This window comes from Leucoraja erinacea, chromosome 2 (genome assembly GCF_028641065.1).
Source record: "Leucoraja erinacea ecotype New England chromosome 2, Leri_hhj_1, whole genome shotgun sequence".
Classification (NCBI taxonomy): Eukaryota; Metazoa; Chordata; class Chondrichthyes; order Rajiformes; family Rajidae; genus Leucoraja; species Leucoraja erinaceus.
In genome coordinates, this window is record NC_073378.1 from 47421601 (window position 1) to 47445205 (window position 23605).

At 40.9% G+C, this 23605-nt stretch overlaps 1 protein-coding gene across 1 annotated transcript in view; it reads right to left on the reverse strand.

The window, feature by feature from the left end:
- LOC129709750 (dynein axonemal heavy chain 5-like) overlaps positions 1–23605 on the reverse strand; it is a 310815-nt gene that overhangs the window by 249310 nt on the left and 37900 nt on the right. Inside the window, 11 exon segments of the mRNA XM_055656308.1 lie at positions 248–371; positions 789–876; positions 5099–5306; positions 5885–6036; positions 6308–6447; positions 11492–11647; positions 11776–11865; positions 12923–13096; positions 13181–13276; positions 14216–14417; positions 20710–20829. Of these exon segments, the coding sequence (XP_055512283.1) occupies positions 248–371; positions 789–876; positions 5099–5306; positions 5885–6036; positions 6308–6447; positions 11492–11647; positions 11776–11865; positions 12923–13096; positions 13181–13276; positions 14216–14417; positions 20710–20829 (1550 nt within the window).

The window sequence follows — 23605 nt, forward strand, 5'->3', positions numbered from 1 at the left end:
ACATGTCAACAATACCTCGATTTACGTGGTGATAGAGAACATCCCATTTATGCAGATAAGTTAACTATATCAGTTGATAGGCAGTCAAATGCCTTCATCCATAGAATATGGCTTGCCAAAGAAGTAACAGTCTTACCACTACCTCAACAGGACTGCAAAACAAATTTAACGATAAAAACATATCAAACTAGCATTACCAAAGTAAGTTTATTTTCATGTATTTTTCACATCATGAATTCAGACTTACATTTCACCAAGGCATCGACATTCCTTTGGCAAAGTTGTCCCATTAGGTTATAGTAGCAGCAGGGCAAGCATTCTTGACAACGTGTTTTTTGTTTTGCATCAGGATGCAAACATGCATACGTATCCTGCATAGAAGCCAGGGTGTAAGTGCAACTAATGAAATTGAATAAGTTAAGATGCCTCCTTTCAACTTCATATTGAAGGTTTTGTAAACATGAACATGTAATGATGAATGCATTAATTGTTTACCACAAGCTTACACTATTTACCACAGATATCATTACTGCTAAATTTTCATCAAATTGACTGGAAACTAATTTAAAAAAAGGCACCATGAAAAATGTCACTTCTGGTAGGTAACTGTTCAACTTAATAGTTATTAAATATTAACATTTTTTATGGTTATTAAATAATAATATTAGGATTATTTTCTGGATTAGGTGCTCAAAATTTACAGCTCCTTATGATTTGTAGAATAATGCACGTTTAAAAAGTGAAAATTATTTGAAAAATGAATGTTGGGCACATCCATCGGTAATTACCTCAAGATTGGCTTGTTCTGTTGGCTTTAATTTTTGTTTCAATGAGTCCATTAATTGATACATTGAACACTCCACCTGTTGGCTTTGGCTACATGGAGAAAATCATGAAATGTTTACCATCCAAATAAGAAAACCTGCATTTTCATACTGAATATTCTTCTTCAAAAACAGATGGTTTCAAGATTAACTCAGCAGTTTGAAATGTTATGTACATAATAAGATGAATAAAATTAGATAAATATTCACTATAATCACGTGCAAATAACAAAATTGGACTGCCCACTTCTGAGAACAATTCATATTCGACCTCCTGATTGACATAAAGCCATTTCTGCACATACAGTAGATATAATTGAGGTTCATCTGACAATTGCTGAACAGTCACGTCAGTTAGAAATGCACATCATGCTACTTTGTTACATTTATGGTTATTTAAAGTGACATTTGACAAACGGCAAGAGACTTGAATGCGTAGCTTGAGGACTGACTTCAGGCAGCTGAAAACTCCATCAAGGTTACGATGTTCCATGCCTAACAATGAGTGATTTGTCCAGCATTTAATAAGACATTCATTCTATGATCATGTCCAAAGTGAAGTTGCTGGCAATTCTCCATTGCTGGAGGCAGCAAAATGGTAACGTCTTGCTGTGCAGGGTGGGTCATGGATCTCAGGCCATAAGAGCAAGGACAGGGTCATCATACTCCCACATTATTTAGAAACTGGACCTCACTGATAACTAATGTGTTTGCAGTCTCAGGTTTTCTAAGATTGTCCACAGAAAAACTTGAAATGCTGCAAGAAGAATAAAATAGAAGGGTCAGAGGGTAAATGAAGAAATATTCTTCTAACTGAGGATGACGTCATTCTAGGAATCTGCCTAAAACGATGGTGGAGACAGAAATCCTCATCACATTTTTAAATCATTTAAATGCATATTTGACAAGCTGTGATCTGCAGGGTCATGGATCAAGAGCTGGAAGGTGAAATTAAGCTGCGTTTCAGATTTCTCAGCTGACACAAACGTAATAGCTAAATGGCTTCTTTCTATATTATAAATTTGCTGTTATGATTCTTAGGATCTTCAGACCTCTCATGCCTGGAATAATCTCTAGGAGGTCAAGGTCCACAGACAAGAGGACAAAAATGTTTAATTGTCATGTCAAATATACCGACAATGGAACAATGGACCCATATGCCACAAGGCAAAATCCACCCAGAGAAGAAAGCTGGTAGTTGCTGAGGTCTGTCAGCAAGAGGAGGCAGAGAGATGCGCAAAGGCAGTCTCACAGTCCAAACAGGGCCAGTGGACTACCTGGAAAACATGGAGCATCGTAAGCTTACCTGGAGGGATATGTGGGAGATGGAAGGAAGCAGTCTTAGCTTCATCATCAGAGCCACCTACAATGTTTTTCCCACACCCAAGAACCTAAACCAGTGGTTTGGAGAAGATCCATCATGTTCTCTCTGCCAAACCCCAGCAACATTAAGGCACATCCTCACTGGCTGCAAAACCAGTATTTCACAAGGCCGCTACACCTGGAGGCACAATCAGGTCCTGCGACAACTAGCGATTACCTTGGAAGGAAGGAGAATTACCACCAATGCCCTCCCTCCCCCAACCGACCCTCCTGGACACTCCCCGGGACTGGAAAATGCAGGCTGATCTAGACCAGAAGCTCGTCTTTCCACCAGAGATCATCACAACTAATCACAGGCCGGACCTGATCTTGTGGTCAACCTCACAGAAGTCCCTGTACATCGTGGGATTAACTGTGGCTTGGGAGGCTGCGGCTGGTGAAGCGCATGAACGCAAATGTCTGAAGTATTCAGACTTAGCAGCCAAGGCAGAACAACGTGGCTGGCGTGCCAGGTGCTCCCGTAGAGGTTGGTTGTAGAGGGTTTGTAGCCATGTCAACAACCAGACTCCTGAAGGGAATGGGAGTTCGAGGACAAGCCTTCCGGCAAGCCGTCAAGTCGCTGTCAGAGGCTGCCGAGCAAAGCAGCCAATGGCTGTGGCTGAAGAGGAAGGACTCCAACTGGGCTGCAAAATGACCAGCAAGAGGGGTAAAATGGAGGGGAGCGCACCTGGGATGCCAGGTGTTGCTGTTGAGCCCTCTGGAGGTGTTGTGGGGCTATCAACGAAACACCAAGGAAGGAGGGTGCCCACCTGATGACCCCAATGAAGTTTTTACCCCTACCCCCACTCAAAATATTAAGAAGGTGGGGATTGTAATATCAAGTCCCATAAGCTCAACTTACTTGCTGCAGCTGAACAGACTTGTATACATAATAACACTTAGATAATATCCAATAACCAAAAATACTACATAAATAAGATGGTAAGTAATTAGTAAGCTTGGATCTCCTTCATTACAGAATCTTTCCAAGTGGACGCAGCAGATTTGTGACGTCTTCTAATTTCTTTCCAAGAGAGGCTGAAGTAGATCACATTTGATTTCAGTCAACAAACAGAAGACATTACAAGCCCTGTGACTTGCCAGCAATGTGCTGCCATTAGTACATTCATGTAGCGATAGTCATCCATTAATAATAACACAGGCCTTTCCCTCAACATGAAATGCTACAGAAGAATGCCGTGCTTTCATTAGTTAAATAGAGTCATCGAGTCATAGATACAGCTTGGAAACAGGCCCTGCGGCCCAACTTGCCCACACTGGCCAATACCGCCACACTAGTCCCACCTGCCCGCGTTTGGTCCATATCCCTCCAAACCTGTCCTAGCCAAGTACCTGTCTAACTGTTTCTTAAAGGTTGGGATAGTCCCTGCCTCAACCACCTCATCTGGCAGCTTGTTCCATACACACACCACCCTTTGTGTGAAAAATTACCCATCAGATCCCCATTAAATCTTTTCCCCTTCACCTTAAACCTAAGTCCTCTGGTCCTCGATTCATCTAGGCAAAAGACTCTGGGCAAAATATTCTGTGCATCTACCCAATCTATTTCTTTCATGATTTTATGCCATATAAGATCACCCCTCATCCTCCTGCGCTCAAAGGAATAGAGTCCCAGCTAACTCAACCTCTCCCTATTGCTCAGATCCACTAGTCCTGGCAACATCTTCGTAAATGTTCTCTGTACCCTTTCCAGCTGGACAACATCATAAACGCGACAACTTCATCTTCAAGATGACTAAGCTATCAGACATATTATAGCCTGAATTGCCTGAATCAAAGATCCAAGAGCTACCCTCAATCTCCTGACTCCAAGATCCAATTCACATTATTATTAGAGCAACCTAAGCTGCAGCAACGTGACCTATGTAAAGAAACAGAAGGTGACAGTGGGGGTTGTTTTGTAATGTGAAGCCTGTGATCAGTGGGATATCACAGGGATCAATATGGCACTCGTACATAGAGCAGTACAGCACAAGAACAGGTCCTGCGGCCCACAATATCTGTGCCGAACATGTTGCTAAGTTCAAATCTTATCCACCTTATTTCCCTTCAAGTGGCTCAACATCTTCATCCGCAGAGTTAATTCAGCGTTTTGTGTCTATCTTCGATGTAAACCAACATCTGCAGTTCCTTCCTACAGGTTTTGTTACAGTGTACATTTATGAATGTAAACAACCTTAATATAATTTCCAATGTATTTTTGGTCAATTTTCTGATTTTTGCAAAGTGCTGGTTTACCAACAATCATTATTGGAATGGATTCTCTTGGCAATGTTTAACAAAACCATGACATTTAATTAAAACAAAAAGTTACTTACAAATTAATTTTCCATCAGTTTTGAATAATTACTAAGTGACATGAGTATGGTCTGAACAGCCTTATATAGGAAAATCCTAATTTGTTTTAAGTCCTGATGAAATGTTACAGCATAGAAGGGTGCCCCTCAGTTAATCCTGCCTATACAGGTCTTCGAGGCTGATATCTGATTATTCCTATCCTCTTGCCTGGTCCCAATAGCCTTATCAATTCTCTCTTGTTTAATTAGGGGGAAAGTTTAAAAGAGATGAGCGAAGGAAGATTTGTACACCTTTATTTGGTGCCTGTAATGCCAGAAATCACTTATTCTAGCTGGCAGCTTTATGAAGGGAACCCACAGACCCAAGATTTCGTCACCGCCTATGAATCCAGGATATAATTCAATAATTTTAGTTATTAGCCACATTTTAATATTTGACTGTATAAATTTCATGAATATCAATAGCCTTGCTTTTATTTTTGTTAAAAATCAAAATGACCATTCAGAATTGCAAACAATATCCATTTCTTTCCAGGATTCATTCATACAGTACATTTAACAGTTTAGTTCAGTATTATCAGAATTAAAACATACGTAGACAAAGCTTGTCCAGCTGAGGCAACAATATTTTCAGTCATCTCTAGAAAAGCTGGAACTTCTACAAGGTCATCTTCAGGAAGGTCGACCAGGGCAGTAAGAGATATTTCATGCAGAATATTCTCAATCCTACACTCTAATGTGTCAGATACTTGCTTCACGACTTTCTCCAGCTCCCTCAAGGAGATGTACACATTATCTACAACTAAAAACAAACCATAATTAGGTGAACAATTTAATAAAACTACATTCTTCCACAAAAGTGGAATTTATTTATTTATAGATATTGTTTATGACACTTTATAAATATTTTTGTTTTGTTTTTTGTATGCTGTTTCACATTTGCTTTTTATTTTCTTTTATTCTGTTCGAAATAAATAATAAAATAAAATAAAATAAAGTTAGAAATATTTCATCTGCTATTGCTCCCCCTTCAATCCAAATTTTAGCTTGAAATGGGAAATGTTTCAGGGTTCTAAAAGCCTCTAAATTTCAGGTAGACTTACTGCCAATTAAATCTCTCACTCAGTGCCTGTTAAAGTATGCCATGCAGACATTAGTGTCTACTCAGAAAATCATGGGAGTTCTCAGTGGGAATCATTTCATCAATAGAACACATCACAGCATCTGTAATGTTAGACATAAAATCCTACTGTAAAATCGCAACCACTATCCATAAAATCTATTGTAATATCTTAACAAAACTTTACCATACCGAAGCAATTAATTTCAATTAATTTACACATCCTAGTTACTTTTTGATATTGGTTAAAAGCTTCATACATTTGTCAATGTTTAAGGAGGTCCAAGACAACATAGTCAGTCCAGGAATCAGCGCATCGTCCACTTGGTTAATAAAAGGCTTCAACAATGGTTGCATAATAGATGGAATACTGTTCACCACCTTTTGGTAATTACGTAAAAGTTCCTGAACGCTGGAAGTAAACAAAAAAATTAACACATCACCGATTAACCACATTCAAAAAGGAAATTAAACGTCATTGTAATTTTTCATATGTTCTTTTGCACTCCCATTATAATGTCATGGAATGGCTCAACACTGTAGATAAATTTTAATTTATCAGATTTTATCAAAGTAATTATCCAGACATCTCTTAAAAGGTCGTACCAAGAAATTATTACTCTGTTTCTACTCTTTCATTCAAATATTGAAAAAGTGATTTAGAACCTAACATAAATACTGACCTTAAATAATGGTGTTTAATTTCTGCCTCTTTTAGCCATAGGTTTAGAGCTACTTGTGGCACTTCAAGTCCCATTTTGTACAAGTACTTTGCTTCTAAAAGTAGCTCAAGCACAGCTGGATCAAAATTCACTAAGATTCCCTGCTTTGGAAAATCAAGACAATGTCATATATCAAACATATCCATTTCAGTAAAACAAAACGACCCGAAACGTCACCCATTCCTTCTGTCCAGCAATGCTGCCTGCCCCACTGAGTTACTCCAGCATTTTGTGTCTTTCTTTAATATTCCAGACAATTGTTTACATTCATGAGACTTCACAACCTGACATATCATCTCTTTCCCTTCTCTTCCCATTCAGCATTTTGAAATGACTGTTCTCTTAATGATTCTGGGTTCACGTTTCCAACTCCGAAAACCACACTCTTCACAGCACTTTTTCATTCTAGCATAAGGAGATGAAATAGCTCTCCTTTTACTTTGCCTCTTCCCACCATCCAGGAACCCAAATAGCTCTTCCGGGTGAAGCAATTCACTTGCCGATCTTCCAATCTAGTGCATTACATTCAGTGCTCACAATGTGGTTTCCTCTTCAGTGAAAAAACCAAACACAAGTGTGGTGATTGCTTTGAGGAACACCTCCATTCATTCTGGTTGCCCGTCAATTTAATTCTCCATCCTATTCCCATTAACGTTCCTATTCCCGCTCTGATGCTCTCTATCTTTAATCTTCTCCCTCAGCTCCATTAAAGGATCAAAGGAACAGTACTACATCCTCCATCTGACTCAATCATGAAATCAACAGTGATAACCAGCGCTTCCTGTCGTGTCATCGCTGGCCAGCTCCGATGTAAGATCACCCTTCTTTGATATTGTCAGTTTCACAATTTAACAGAAAAATACTTAAAAGGTCTAAATTTAGCACTTTCCAAAATTCCAGATAAATAATTTTATTGTAATGCAGTGTGAGCTATAAAAGTATGATGTGCTTATTAGGTCAGATATGGAGAAATACATTTTCAGACATACAGGTGCACAACCTTTTATCCAACGATCCAAATAACGAAAAGCTCCGAATAGCGGACATTTTTTCGGTCCTTGAAGAAAGGTCCTTGAAGACGTTCACCGAGGGCGGCCCGCAGAGGTGACAGCGGAACCTCCGGTCGGTCCTCGAAGAAAGGGGAACTAAATCCCCATTCATAAAAGAGAAGGTGAGGGTATATTGCGCGGGAGGGTTAATAATTTACAATCTGCTGCTGCCTGCCCGCTGGGTTAAAAAGTTCCCACGGTAGACGCACGCTAACTCAGTGGGCAGACAGCAGCAAATTGTCGCTCCCTTCAGTCTCACCCCACCTACACCCCTCTGCTTCCCGGCCATATGTGTGACCCCTTCCCTCCCCTCTCCAGCTCCCCGCCCATTGCACCGGCGCGGGGGCTTTGCACTGCCTTCACGTCGGAGCCAGTGCCAGTCACCGGAGATGTCAGGACCAACGGGACACCGGCCCCCAGGCCCACTGCAAGCACGGAGATCCCAGAGTCCCACAGCCAGCAGCAGCCCAGCCACGTTCCAATTCCAGAGGAACACGCTCCCCGTAGGGACAGAAGCTGATGGTGTGCAAGGTGCATCTTGGTATTGAGGTTGCGGATGAGGGGGCGCAGCTCGGGCTGTGACGTCTCCGGCCACCCCCCTGTACAGGAGCTGAGACTGGGAACTGTGGGGTTGTTTGCAGTTGCAGAGGGAGGGGGCAAGGGCGGTACAGTTCCCAGTCTCAGCTCCATTCCAGGGGGGTGGCCGGAAACGTCGGGACACCGGGATACCGAGTGCAAGCACGGAGACTCACAGCCAGCAGCAACTCTAGCCCAGCCCCGCTCCAACTCCAGATGAACCCGGGTTGCGGATGAGGGGGCGCAGCTCGGGCTGTGGGCGAACTGCCACTTGTCGCCGTAGCGGCGCATCGGGCAGCGGATTCCTCTGGAGTTGGAGGGACAGGGAGACACAGCGGCTTTTGAGAATGGTGGGCAATCACTTCCAAAGTTCTGCCCACGCAGTCAGTACACCTCTCCTATACTTGTCTCCCGCACTAAGATCATCTCGCAGAGAATGATCCCAGCCTAACCCTCCCTATTCTCTCCTATTCTGCAAGAAAAAACTACATTGAAGACTCAAACTCGCGATCGAGTAACTGCCGGGATCGAGGCGCAAACTCGCGACCTTGCGGATATGAGCCGAGCACTCTGCCACTCCGCCAGCCGTTAAAATCTACACTAAAAATCTTCCATTCCGAATGCCGAAAAATTCTGAATTACGAAAAGTGTCCGGTCCCAAGGCTTTCGGATAAAAGGTTGTGCACCTGTACTTGTTTATCTAATTCAACATTAAGTCATGAAACAAATGTGTAATTCATTTGGAACAAAAAAAATAAGCAGAGTTAGTAATATCTCATCAGAAAACACATTCCAATTTTACTTCGAAATGTATTGGCTTTTTTGCCCAGAATTTTTTAGAAATTGCAACGGTCAACGTAAGAATTGAAATAGAGATACTCAGTTGAAATTGCTCCAAATTGTAGAATGAGTATAACTGCATTTGAGAGACAAAAGATTTTGCAGATGAGCACCAAATGCAGTGGACAAGGTTTGAAGGGTGCACGTGAATCTCTGTCTCACCTGAAAGGGCTGCTCTGGTACCTGGATGGAACTGAAAGAAGTGAGAGAGGTTGTGTAGGGAACCTGTTGCAGGAGAAAGTATCTGGAGAAGGGGCGGGTTGGGTAGGAAGGATGAGCTAACCAAAAAGTTGCAAAGGATGTGGTCCCTACGGTAAGCAGGAAGAGGTGGGGATGGAGAGACGTGTCCAGGGTCACACTAAAGGTTGGGGAAATGTCAGAGATGGATGCGTTAGATGCAGCGGCCTGTGAAAGGTGAGGACCAGGGGAACTCGATTCCTGTTCCATCTGGGGGGAAGGGCGTGAGAGCAGAACTGCAGGTTACATGAGTGAGAGCTATATCCACAATGGTAGGAGGCAATCTGTATTTACTGAAGGAAGAGGGGATCTCTAATGTCCTAAAGTGAAAATCGCATCTTGCGAGTAGATATGGCAGAGGCAGTGGTGATAGTAAACAATGGTGTCCTTGCTAGAGGAAGGGTGGGAGGAGGTCTAGAAAGGTAACTGTGAGAGTCAGTGGGTTTGTAGTAGACGTCATTCGATGGTCTGTCCATTGTAATGGAAACAGAGAGATCAAGGAATAGGAGAGAGGTGACAGAGATTGTCCAAGTGAATTTGAGGACAGGATGCTAGTCTCTACATTTGCTGAGTAGCTTAAATCCATCCAGTAACTTAAGACTTTGTTGCAGATTTAACCATCAAATATTATTATCCTTTTTCAAAGGATTTTACTTGTAAACCAAATAGTAACGGAATTTTCTCCAAATGTACATATTTTTCAATAAACATTTCTACTACATCTGCAGAGATTACACACTTGAATGCACCAGAAAAAAATTATTCAGTTATAGCTGTCATACCCAAACATATTTTATTGGGATCAGAGGAAATTCACCAGGATATTACTTGGGATCGAACATACAGCTTTGAGCAGAGAATGGATAGGTTGGATTTGCCTTTTGTTGACCAAAAAAGGTTCAAAGAGGATGTTTGATGAGATATATAAAATTATAAGAGCACTGGATAGAATACCTAGTGAGCAATGTAGCATAAACCAAACCATAAACCTTAGCATAAACCAAAGGGCATAGATTTAAAGTAAAGACTAGAAGATTTAGAGGAAATTTGAGGAAGTATGTTTTCACCCAAAGGATGCTTGGAATTTGGATCATGCAGTCCGAGGGGGTGGTGAAGACATGTATTCTCACAATGACATAGGTTGAATAGTGATTTTCCGGCACCCTCAGTTCCAGAGCCTTTCTGGATTATCTGATATTCCATACCAACTAAAGCCACGTGATAATGAAACAACAATACACCCCTGGTCCACTAGTGACACCTCTACCGTGCCTCTAAAGCACCATGGAATGCCAGAAAATTAAATAAAACAAATATAAAATGTAAACTGAATGTGAACGGAATGACAGGTACAGCAGGCAGGTAAAGCGAATGGCATGTTGGCCTTCATAGCAAGAGGAGTTGAGTATAGGAGCAAAGAGGTCCTTCTGCAGTTGTATGGGGCCCTAGTGAGACCACACATGCAGTATTGTGTGCAGTTTTGGTCCCCTAATTTGAGGAAGGACATTCTTGCTATTGAGGGAGTGAAGCGTAGGTTTACAAGGTTAATTCCCGTATGGCGGGACTGTCATATGCTGAGAGAATGGAGCGGCTGGGCTTGTATACTCTGGAGTTTAGAAGGATGAGAGGCAATCATATTGAAACATAAGATTATTAAGGGTTTGGACACGCTAGAGGCAGAAAACATGTTCCCGATGTTGGGAGAGTCCAGAACCAGGGGTCACAGTTTAAGAATAAGGGGTAAGCTTAATGTATTGTCTTTGCAAAATAGTTCGGAGAGGAGATTGAGAGCGCAGTTGAAAGGGAATTTTGGGAAGCAGCCTTTCAAAGGTGCCCAGTAAATTCGTGAAGGCTTGACAGGACGTTCAGAGTTTTAGAGGATGAGGAAAATTGAATGGAATGGTGCGAGGAGGTGTTGTGGGGTAGTGCATGGGGGCCAGAAAGAGTTGAAGCACGAGAAACCTAAACATTGAGTCAGCAGAGGTAGAATTAGACAAGGCCAAGGAGCGTTTTCAATGTTTGGATGTAAACAAATAACACTTTCATGATGGAGGGACACAACCCAAAAGAGCCCTTGCCACCCGTAATGCCAATTGTGACCACTCAGGAAATTTCAATTGAGCTCTCATCATTTTGTCTGGATTGTAGAGGCAGGAAGACCAACAGTTGCTGGAAAATCGGTGTTCAACCTGCATATATATTTGTAATATACACCGAACAGTGCTAAACCAGGGTGCTGTTGCTACAGGACCGATCTAATTTGATGAAAAAACGGAAGAAAGAAGTTATATTGCTTTACTTTTGTCTTCCTTCATTACTGCATGAACAGTAGAAATTTCAAGAATGTATACTTTCTGTGTTATCATCAAACACCAGATGCAGCTGACAGCTTTATTCCATAATTTATAAGTTTTATAAATGATGAGTGAACATATTATTTGACCTTAGTTTCAGGATGTCGAACAATCAGAGAAGCTTGAAGTCCATTTCGGGCCAAGTCAACAGCTCGGCACCAACCCCTATGATACAACACCTCAAACTCCAGAAGAACAGCTGCCATCTTGTTATAGTTTTTGATAACTTTTTTCATTTCGGGGCTCTAACAATATAAAACAGGCAAAAAAAAAATCAGCATTGCTATGAACTCTTAAAATGAAAAATTGTTTAGTTTTTGTATTCAATACAATAACTTCTTCTCAAACCAGGAATTTAGAGATATAAAATTACCTTCAAAATTTCTGTGTTATTTTTCAGAAACTTCATGGGAATATCTATTTTTCTGAATAGTTGGCGGGCCCACATGATCTTCCCAGACACCTGATAACCGGAACATATTTTATAATTATAAATAAAATGAGTGTATCGTGTATTTACAAATTAAAAGGAACGTAAACGCATTTATATAGCATATTTCATGACATCAGGATGCCCTTTGACTCTGCAAATAATAAAGTACTTTTGAACTGTATTACGCACACTTGTAAGGTAATGCTCTATGTCCAATATCCCTTTTTATGAAAGGTAGAAAATTCCCTAGTTTTGATCCTATGTCATGGAGTCATGGAGCTGTTCAACACAAAAACAAGGTCTTCGACCCACCTTGTCATGCAGACCATGTTGACAATTGGGATAGTCTCATTTGCCTGCTTTTGTCCATAGTCCTTTTAACCTTTCCTATCCATACATAGGAAATGTCTTCTAGGAAAAGTCCAAATGTCTTTTAAAAGTCGTAATTGCATCTACATCTATAGCTTCCTCGACAACTCATTCCAGACACGGTCTATCCTCTGAGTGAAAAAGTTGCCCACAAAGTCCCTTTAAAATCTCTCCCCTCTAAAATTAAGCCTTTTTAAAATCTTCTACTATGGAAAAGAGACTGTGTGCATTTACTTCATCCATCCCCCTTATGGTCTTGTACACCTTAAAAAGTAACCCTCAGCCTCCTATGCTCCAAAGAAAAGGCTATCCAACCTTTCTCTATAACTCAACCACACATGCCCAGGTAACATCCAGATGTTGGGATCCCATCTTGTGCACTTTCCAATTTAATGGCATCCTTCCAATAGCTGGGCGACCAGAAATGGACACCGTACTCTAATTGCGTCTCACTTAATTTTCACAGCCGCATCTGATGTCCCAATTTTTGTACTCAGCACCTTTCCTAATGAAAGCAAGTGTGTCAAATTCCTTCTTCACCACACTTTCCCCCTGACTCGCCACTTTTAGGGAACCACGTACCTGTACTCCCTCTGTGAAATACAATTGTCTTTGAATAACAATGCAGATTTAATTTTGAAGATCTTTATGTAGAAATGGGAGTTCCATATAAAATCATTAATTGGGTTAGAGAAAATGTATTTAAAATTAAACTTACAGGTGGAATATTCCGAGGTGTTGGTGGATTTTCTCTTTGTTTTTGATAGGTCTTGCGCACAAGGTCTAAATCTCGCGCGAATCGTTGTAGGACAACTAGATACTTGTCATTTATTTCTAGTTGTGCTCCAGCAATACGTTCGAACTTGCCAAGCAACTCTAGCATGCGTTCTATCTGGAAAGGATATCAGAAAAATAGTGAAGGTAATAGGTTTGTTTCAGTGGCCTATTTGAATACTTTTTATTTATTGGTACTTACAGTTAAAGATTGTTCAAACCAGGAATCCATAAATGCCTGCATTGACTGATATAGTCCTTCCATCTGGTCTTTAAATTCCTTGTAATCGTTGTCAAACTGAAAAAAAACATGCAGAAATTAAATTATAATGAGAGCCAACTGGAACTCTTCAAAATAGTAATGTTAAAGGGTGTTCTCATAACACCAGCAGGTACTGAGATTTTCATAAATTAGCAAATCAAAGGGCAATTCAAGAAAAATAACATTATATCATAAATGCAAATACTATACAGCAATATCTAACCAGAAGAACAATGTATTTGTGCAAAGGTAAGCGCAAAATTGACAGGTCGGATCAGCAACAATACCTTTCTGAATCCTAGCTCAAATAAATACGGATAATGCTGCAAACAGTCAGATCAGTTATTGTTTCAGGTCTGGAACCCATCCACCCATTCTGATAAAAAAAAACCCAGTAGCTGAAATTTCCACAGATGCTGCATGATCTACTAAATATTTCTGCCTATTTTTGTTTTTATTTCAGATTTCCAGCATCTACAGTTTTTTTTTTAACTTTTATGGGGTTCCAATCTCAGTCTTGCCTCTTGACTGTTGTAAAAAAATATTGAAACCAGCTTTCAATTACTAGAGAGAGGAATTAGGTATATCATGGAAAATTATCAAACTTTCTGGACCCAAAATTAAAGTTGACACCTAATATCCATGAAATGATTCTGCCAAAAATCTATTTATTTCCTGTTCAATTCCCAGACACAACAGTATCTCCCTTTCAAAAATGTTTCCCGACTATTCACTCTCAGTGGGAAGTGGTTAAAAATAGAAGTGTTCAGCCAACTTAAACATAAACTAGAGAATTAAAGCATACAAATGTGACCTTCACAATGTCACATAATGCCACCATGTGTAACTCATGCTGAATTGTACTAATATCTTTACATCTGGCAAACAGAGAAAAAAATAGTTTGCAAAATGTACTCTTATTAAACAAAAAAGTAAGCCAAGATTCTAATCCATAATCACAATTGAATATAATACCTCTTGCTTTCTGTGATCCAGTACATCATAAGTCTTTGATTTCAAACTGGTGATAATTGTCTGATAACGCAAGTATATTTTATCAAATCCCTCCATTTTAACATTCTGCAGATCAGAGAGACTTTCCATGGTGTTTATCACATTCATTAGCTTTTCCAGTCGTTTGCAAAAGGTATCAAATTTACCAAAAATGTAGTTTTCACTAAAAGCAAAATTTATTGCAATTTTATATACATGAGATTATAAAACAACACAATTAATGTATACACACAGACATTTTACTTTTGACAGAACCAAGGCATTTAGCTTACATTTGCAAAATCTAAGTGACCTTGTTTAAATGATCACTATCAACCATTATAGCCACAATGCCAATAGGGAGGCAGGAATTGTGATGGAGAGGAGAAGTTTTACTATAAGAAATACTTCCTACAAACCTCCCAAAATGAACTGCTCCTTACCACATTCCTTTGCAGATACTACCATTGCAATCTGCACCAACACCCAGACCGCACAGCACCCGTCATTACCTTCCAATCCACTGCCCTCCCTCCTCATCCTGGATGTTTCTCCCAACAATTCCCCAAACCAGTACCCAGACCTAGTCCAGGACTTCCCTGATTTCTCGTGAATATTCTTCACTGGTGTGCACACACAAACAGTTTACTTTGTAAAAGTCTGGCTCTGTCACTTCCAAAGCCTTGGGCCTTGTGGTTATTGAGTTGTTAAGTAATGGGTTCACAACCAAGAAAACCTTAGGAAAAGCCAAATAAACACTCGGCCTGTATCTCTTTAATTAATAGCATTTTGTGAATATCTTCAATATATTCTTCCTCTTATATTTGTTTTCAAGGCAACTCAATACCTCGATCTTTGAAAATAAACACACATGTAAAACAATTTTGTCATTAAGAGTGCAAACATATGGTGGTTGATAGCCATTGATTCCAACCATTTGTTTCTCAGGAAGTTTCGTGAGCATACGTCAAATTTAAAGTCTGACATTTCCAGCAGGTCAGATCCCAGCACATCTGATGGTCAGCTCCATTACCAGACTCAGCATTGAGCTCAGTGTTGGAGCTGTAATTCCCTGCAGAGTGGTTCCAAAAGCACTTAGCATCCAGTTCAGTTTAGTTTAATGTCACATGGACCAAGGTGCAGTGAACTTTTGTCGCCTGCTAACCAGTAAAGGTAAAGACCAGGACAAGGGGTCACAGCTTAAGGATAAGGGGGAAATCCTTTAGAACCGAGATGAGGAGAACTTTTTTCACACAGAGAGTGGTGAATCTCTGGAACTCTCTGCCACAGAGGGTAGTTGAGGCCAGTTCATTGGCTATATTTAAGAGGGAGTTAGATGTGGTCCTTGTGGCCAAGGGGATCAGAGGGTATGGAGAGAAGGCAGGTACGGGATACTGAGTTGGATGATCAGCCATGATCATATTAAATGGCGGTGCAGGCTCGAAGGGCCGAATGGCCTACTCCTGCACCTAATTTCTATGTTTCTATGTTTCTAAGACAATACATGATTACAATCAAGCCATTTACAGTGTATAGATACATGATAAAGGAATAACGTTTAGTGCAAGTTATCCACCCAACAGCTTAATGCCAGAAAAGGCTAGCACATGAATGATTTGCACCACAAATGCAATTAAATAGGATGGTGAACAAAGTGTAAGTACAAATAGGTGCTTTACTTTAACTTTATTTCAATATTTCATATATTTCCATTATATGTTTAAATCAATATATTCAGGTATTTTAAAAGGATGTTTGTAAGCTATTAAAAATCAGCATGCTCCAATGGAAGGTCAGAACGATCTGCTGACTGGGTGTTGTGTTAGTCTGTGCCAGGAGCTTATCCCTCTTTTAATAAGGTACTCTTTGTCACATTCTGCAGGTTCTTTGTGGTTCTCCTTATAGGAAGACTTTATACTACCTATAAGCCTACTTTATGGTTGTTCTTTGTGTTGTCAACAATTTCTGGCCTTCAACTACTGGATGCTTACAACTCTTTTATATTCTCTCACTTTTATTTATGAACATTCAACATTCATGAGTGCTAAAAGCTGAGGAAATAATTACACTTATAAAGATAGTTAAAAAAAAAATCTCAAACATGGAATATCTGCAGCTACATAGATAGACACAAAATGCTGGACTTTCCCCTGCAACCACAGGAGGTGCAACACCTGTCCCTAAACCTCCTCCATTGACTCCATCCAGGGACCTCAACAATCCTTTCAGGTGAGGCAAGGTTCACTTGCACCTCCTCCAACCTCATCTACTGTATCCGTTGCTCTTTGTGTGGACTCCTATATATTGGCAAGACCTAGCACAGGCTGGGCCATCGCTTCACTGAACACACGCTCAATCTGCCTTGGCCTATGCGATCTCCCAGTTGCCAAACATTTCAACTCCCCTTCCCATTCCCTTACTGACCTTTCTGTCCTAGGCCTCCTTTACTGTCAAGGTGAGGCCACCTGAACATGGGAGGAATAGCACCTCATATTCACTTGGGCAGCTTACAACCCAGCGGTATAACGTAAACACTGATTTATCTCATTTCAAGTAGTCCTTGCACTCCCTCTCTCTCTGCCCCTCCCCCACCCTTGTCACATTGCTAGTTTCACTGTTTGTATCCCTTCATTATCACTCTTCCACAGCCAACAATGGACCATTGTGGGCTCCACCTTTCTTGCATTATCAGAGCCGGCTGTGATTTGTTCTGTACCTTTTCATACCTCTAGTTTCCCTCTGCCCTGACTCTCATCGGCCTATCCCACTTACGCAACTTTTTCGGCGACTGCCGGCACCCGTCATAGGTCGTTGCAGGTCGCCGAAAATTTTCAACATGTTGAAAATCCAGCGGCGAGCAGAAAGACGCTACGACTCTTTGGGCGACTGAGGAGACCACTCACGACCATACAGGCGACACCCCGGCAACATGTCATGGGACGAAGCCTGTATGGTCATGAGTAGTCGCCCAAAGAGTCGTACCTTGTTCTGGTGCTGAGAGAATGGTGCTGCTGGGCTTGTACACTCTGGAGTTGAGAAGGATGAGAGGATTGCAGTTGAATCTTTTTATTTTAAAAGTCTTTGAGTATTGTTCCAGTGCAAGGTCGATTAAAATATGCAGAATGCTATTTGGCTATTGTATTACAGAGGTTTGCAGCTCAGGGCCCAACCAATAACTGACATGAGCCTCCTGTACATATGCCTTTCTCAGCATGGTAGCATTACTGGACATCTTTTTTTTCAGATGGGTGTATAAATGCACTGATTTTTGAAATGGTGAGCTGTATAGCTATTTATGTGTCAAGTGCTCCCTCTCCTGGATAAACTATGACTTCTCATTGCATTTTTTTCCTTAGCAGAATTGTGTCATATTCAATTAAGTTGCACCATGATTGTCCCTGGATATTAATACAGAAGAATTAGGGCATGAAAAGGGATTTTTCATACAGTAAACAGTACAAATTTAAAGCTTCTGTACAACTCCTGCAACGTAGGTTTAATGGATGCACAAGGAACTGCAGATGCTGGAATCTTGAGCAAAACACAAATTGCTGGAGTAACTCTGTGGGTCACGTAGCATTTGTGGAGAACATGGATAGGCGATGTTCCCGACCAGAAACATTGCCTATCCGTATCTTCCACAAATCTGTCTGACCTGCTGATTTACTCCAGCACTTTGTGTTTTGCTCAAGATTCCTGTATTGAACAGGGAGCTTTCTTCAGGTTGTTCGCAGTCGTGGGAAGAAAGAAGGAAAAGAGATGGAGGAGGGACCAAGCCTGGCAAGTGATAGATGGATCAAGGTGAGAGGGGTTTGATAGACAGAATAAGGGGTTTGATAGGCAGTTTGCAGATGAAAGAGCTGGATAGGCAGATTACAGGTAAGGTGGGTTTGATAAGTTGGTCCGCCTAAACTACCTCTCACCTACATCTACCTATCATTTGCCAGGTTTTGTCCTACCAAGGTTCTTTACCAGCTTTCTGAAGAAGGGTCCCAACCCAAAAGATCACCTATCCATGTCCTCTGCAGATGCTGTCTGACCCGCTGAGCTACTCCGGCACTTTGGACTACACAGGTTTAATACTAACTTCAATTGCTGTCTATCTAGAGTTTGCACATTGTCCCTATGACCACATATTTCCGTGAATGATCTCCTAAATCTCAAAGAAGTGTTGGTTAACAGGTTGATTAGTTACTGTAAATTACCTCTAGTATACGTGGGTGACAAGAAAATTAGAGAAAGAGTGAATAGATTACAGGGAAATAAGCCAGAGAGTAGGACAGATAGGATTCCATGGGGAATCAAGGTACGGGGTCAGAAAAAAAATAGGAAATAGTATAATAAAAGGATCAAAAACAAAAATGGTCTGTTTATAGAGTTTTGTAACAACTGCAATAACGTTCAATACTGCCGAGATGTGGGCTGTTATATCAGTATTCTGTCCCTCAGGTTATACAATGCAATATAATTAATATTTGACATTTATGACACCACAAAGGAAACATTGAATCATCCACTAGATCTACATGGTTTTCAAGTCAGCTTCAAAAAAACTAGATTAAAAAATATTGAGATTTATTAGATATTGGATAATCAGATATATCCAAGAACACTGTGGGAAGCTCGAGCAGAAATTGCAGGTGTCCTGGCTGAGATACATTAATCATCATTAGACATGGGTGAGGTGCCGGAAGACTGGAGGGTGGCCTCTATTTAAGAAGGGCTGCAAGGAAAAGCCTGGAAATTAAAGTGAGCCTAACATCTGTGGTAGGCTAGTTACTGGAGAGTATTATGACGGATAGGATTTGTATTAGACAGGGGATGATTAGAGATAGTCAGCGTTATTTTGCATGCAGGATCCATGGTTTCTGCTGCAAGCAGAGTTCCCACACAGCAAAAGATGTCTGCAGCCTGTGGCAGCAAGAAATCCATCCTGCTGGTCTCACAAACGGCCGGTTGTATGTAAGCTAGGGAAGACTTGTATCTGTTACGCAACCATTTATTGATACACTAATTGGGTCCAGGAGGTATGCAGGGGTACCATTATAGGAACAGCACCTCATATTTCACTTGGCTAGTTTATACCCCAGCGGTATGAACATTGACTTCTCTAACTTCAGATAGCCCTTGCTTTTTCTCTCCTTCCCCTTCCCAGTTCTCCCACTAGTCTTACTGTCTCCACCTACATTCTATCTCTGTCTTGCCCCGTCCCCTGACATCAGTCTGAAGAAGGGTCTCGACCCGAAACGTCGCTCATTACCTCTCTCCAGAGATGCTGCCTCACCCGCTGAGTTACTCCAGCATTTTGTTTGTACCATTAATGATCTTATATTTTGGTTAAACCGCTGCCTGCCTTCGAGATAGAGGTGGAGTTTGATGGATGGAATGAAAAGTTAATTAACTTAATATGACAGATGGGAAGGCCAGGAATATGAATTGTGTATTATCTTCCTATATAGTATCATTTGTAGAGATTGTTTCTCTGATCTCCTCCTAGGCGAGGGCACTAACACTGTGAGGGAGTCCTGTCTCTTGCCTGCTTCCCGGACAAGACCCCCAAACGCTGTGCGGGGCCCGCTGCTCACCTAATGAGGGCTCCAATCTCCAATCTCCAATGCCATGCAGATGACCCACCATTTCTCCCGCTTGCTTGGTCCTGTTACTCTTCCCTTGTTGCTGATCACAACACGCAAGACCACCAGCCAATGAACACATGTCCCATCCCTAACCTCTCTCCCTTTCCTCTCTCCTCTGAACCCCCTTTCCCCAACCACATTACCCCCCACCATCCCCCCCCCCCCTCCGAGCCCTCCCTCCCATTTCCCTCTTCTGATTCTATGCCTGGCCTTAGCTCTAACCCCATGCCTTCGCCATCCGCTCTGACCTTCCCCTCTCTGACATTGAGCAGTCTGTCCCCAGCAAAGGCCTCCCCTTTCTAACCCTGAGTGAATTCTGAACTAACCATGATGTCAAGTTCTTCTGTCACTTCTGCCTCTATTATTTCTTTGGCAAGGACCCCTCTTCCTTCACTGACAACCCTTTATCCCGTTTCCAACGCTCCTCTTCAACTTGGATATCGTTCTTCGGCCTTTCACCCCCTCTTGACCTTCTCATCCTATCTGCTTATATGACATCAACGTCTTGATTTTCCTCAATCATTGCAACCTCACATCTTTCAAATTCAAATCTTTTCACTCTCAGAAAAAGCAGTACAGATGAAAATTCCCACCTTACCATGTAAACTGTCAATTTCCCATGACAAATGCTGCCTGACCTACTAAGTTCCACTTGCCGATTCCAGCAGCTGCAGTCTGGTGATAGCACTGGCCATTTGTCTGTCCCATACCTTCTACGTATATCACAAGTGGTATGTATGGTCAGAAACTTTAAATAAGAATTAACGTAAAATGGAATATAAAGCCAAATTTGGCTGCATTTATCATGTAGATACTGTTAAATCCGAGCAATACAATTACCTAAATTCAAATTGCCTCTCCTTAGGATTTTCCTGAAGCTTCTCCCTGATTCGTTGGAAGTGTTTTTGATACTCAAGGTTTAACTGTATGCTTTCCTTGATTCTCTTCAGCAGTTCCTGTCTGAAATAGGCAGTAAATTAAAAGTTGGTTTCTTTTTCATCAAACAAGTTAATACGAGTTTACCTGTAAAATCTATTTCTAAATGCTAGCCCAAATGTTTGGGAATTATTTTGATCAAGAAGCTTCAGACAAAATGCGTATTTATAAAGCATTAAATATATTAAAATGTTAAAATACGTAGATTATAATTATATAAAGCTCTTTACATGATCACAATATCATCAATGCATCAATACTGTACTAGAACAGTTGAACTCCAGATATAAAGTGACTTTCCCTGACAGCAGCAGGCAGCATTTCATCAAGTGTGGCCTCAAGGAGCCCTTGTAAAACTTAATTCAATGGCATGCTAATCAATTTAGCATACTGGGCCAGTCCCATTTTCCTGCATTTCACTCACAGGCCTCTAAACCCTTCCTATCCAAATATTTATCCAAACGTCTTTTAAAAGTTGAAATTGTATCCACGTCTATGGCTACCTCTGGACTACTGTTTGTAGATCTAATCACTACACTTCAGAAAGAATGTCGAGCTCTGAGAAAAGATTAATTGAAAAGTTAGAATAATGAACCTAGGGAATGTCTTTATTGAAGTGATAGCGGTTGAGAGAAAGTTTCAAAGAAGTGTACAGAATGACAATTGCTTTAGGTTGGATAAACAAAAGAAAGTTGTTCCCTCTATCAGGTTCAAGGACACCAGTTTAAATTTGGATAACAGATGTAAAGAATATAGGAGAAATACCTTTCTTATGAAAAATAGTTATTAATTGTAATTTACTGCCTGTTACCATGGTGCCTTCAACAAAAAGGAATTACATGGGTCCTAGAGAATAATATGTAGAACTATGGGGAAAGGAGGAATGGGACTTATGGAATGGCTGAACTTTGAGCTGGCACAGACTTGATGGACCCAATCGACACCTTCTCTGCTGTAACAGCTCTATGATTCTATGAAGCTATGTGAATCAGCCTAAAGATGGTGTACTTATGTAAAGTACAAGAAGTCCGTAAGGGCTCCGTTCCCCAGAACGTTTGTAAAATGACTTTTCTATACATCAGAAATGAACAATTTCAATGGGTGACAATTAACATGAAAATGTATTTAATGTCTTCCTCTTTGTGCTTAAATGGTATTGAATCATATTGTCCCACATCCAATGGCCAGTTTCAATTACCTTAAAAGTATCAATGGATGTTACGTGGTTTGATAAAGTATTTTACAAGTCTTATAGAGTCACAGAGTCATAGAGTGTGGAAACAGGCCCTTCAGCCCAACTTGCCCACACCGGCCAACATGTCCCAGCCACACAAGTCCCACCTGCTAGCATTTAGTCCATATCCCTCCAAACCTGTCCAATCCATGTGTCTGTCTAACTGCTTCTTAAATGTTGGGATAGTTCCTGCCTCATCTATCTTCTCTGGCAGCTTGTTCCATACATCCACCACCATTTATATGAAAAAGTTACCCCTGAGATTCCTATTCAATCATTTCCCCTTCACCTTAAACCTATGTCCTCAGGTCCTCGATTCATCTACTCTGGGAAAGAGACTGTACATCAACCTAATTTATTCCTCTCATGATCTTAGTAGCCTCTATAAGATCACCTCTCATCCTCCTGCGCTCCAAGGAATAGAGTCCCAGCCTACTCAACCTCTGCCTGTAGCTCAGACCATTTAGTCCTGTAAACATCCTCGTAAACCTTCTCTGTGCCCTTTCCAGCTTGACAACATCTTTCGTATAACATGGTGCCCAGAATTGAACTTGATACTCCAAATGTGGCCTCACCAATGTCTTATATAACTGCAACATGACCTCCCAACTTCTGTACTCAATACTCTGGCTGATGAAGGCCAATGTGCCAAAAGCCTTTTTGACCACCCGATCTATCTGCGACTCTACTTTCAGGGAACTATGCACCTACACTCCTAGATCCCTCTGCTCTACAGCCCTACCATTCACTGTGTAGGTCCTGCCCATGTTAGACTTCTTAAAATGTAACACCTCACATTTTTCTGCATTAAATTCCATCAACCATTCCTCAGCCCATGCCCAAATGATCAAGATCCTGTTGCAATTTTTCACAACTATCTTCATTATCTGAAAAACCACCCACTTTTGTATCATCTGCAAACTTGCTAATCTTGTCGTGTATGTTCTCATCCAAATCATTGATATAGATGACAAACATTAACGGGCCCGGCACCGAACCCTGACGTACACCACTAGTCACAGGTCTCCAGTCCAGCAACCTTCCACCATCACCCTCTGCTTCCTTCCATAAACTGACAATGCAATCTCAAGATTGCATTGCATTTGCATTGTCAGTTTCCAAAGCAAATCTCTGCCATCGCCTCCTGCTGTAAATTGACACCTACATTCTTAATAAACAACTGTGTATGATTCCTGTGAGGAGCTACGTTTAAACAGTTTTGAATATTTGTTGTCCTTTGAATTAACTAGCTGCTGTTCCTATTCCATAATCTGAAGTCTGTTTATCTATAACTAACTTTTCGATCTTGAAAAATACTTTAAAATGATATGGGAGAATTTGTGTAAAGTCACATTTCCACAAGTCAGATCTTGCATAACTGGAACAATAATATATTCATAATCACCAATCTCAATATTAAACTTAATATTTAATGTTATATTCTCAAGAATCATTGGAGTTATCTTGTGAGCTCGTAATTTCAGAAGTTCTAGTCAACTCTTAAATGTGAAGCTTGAATTGATAAACATCCCAAAAACAGAAATACCAGTAGCTGCCGTTCCTTTC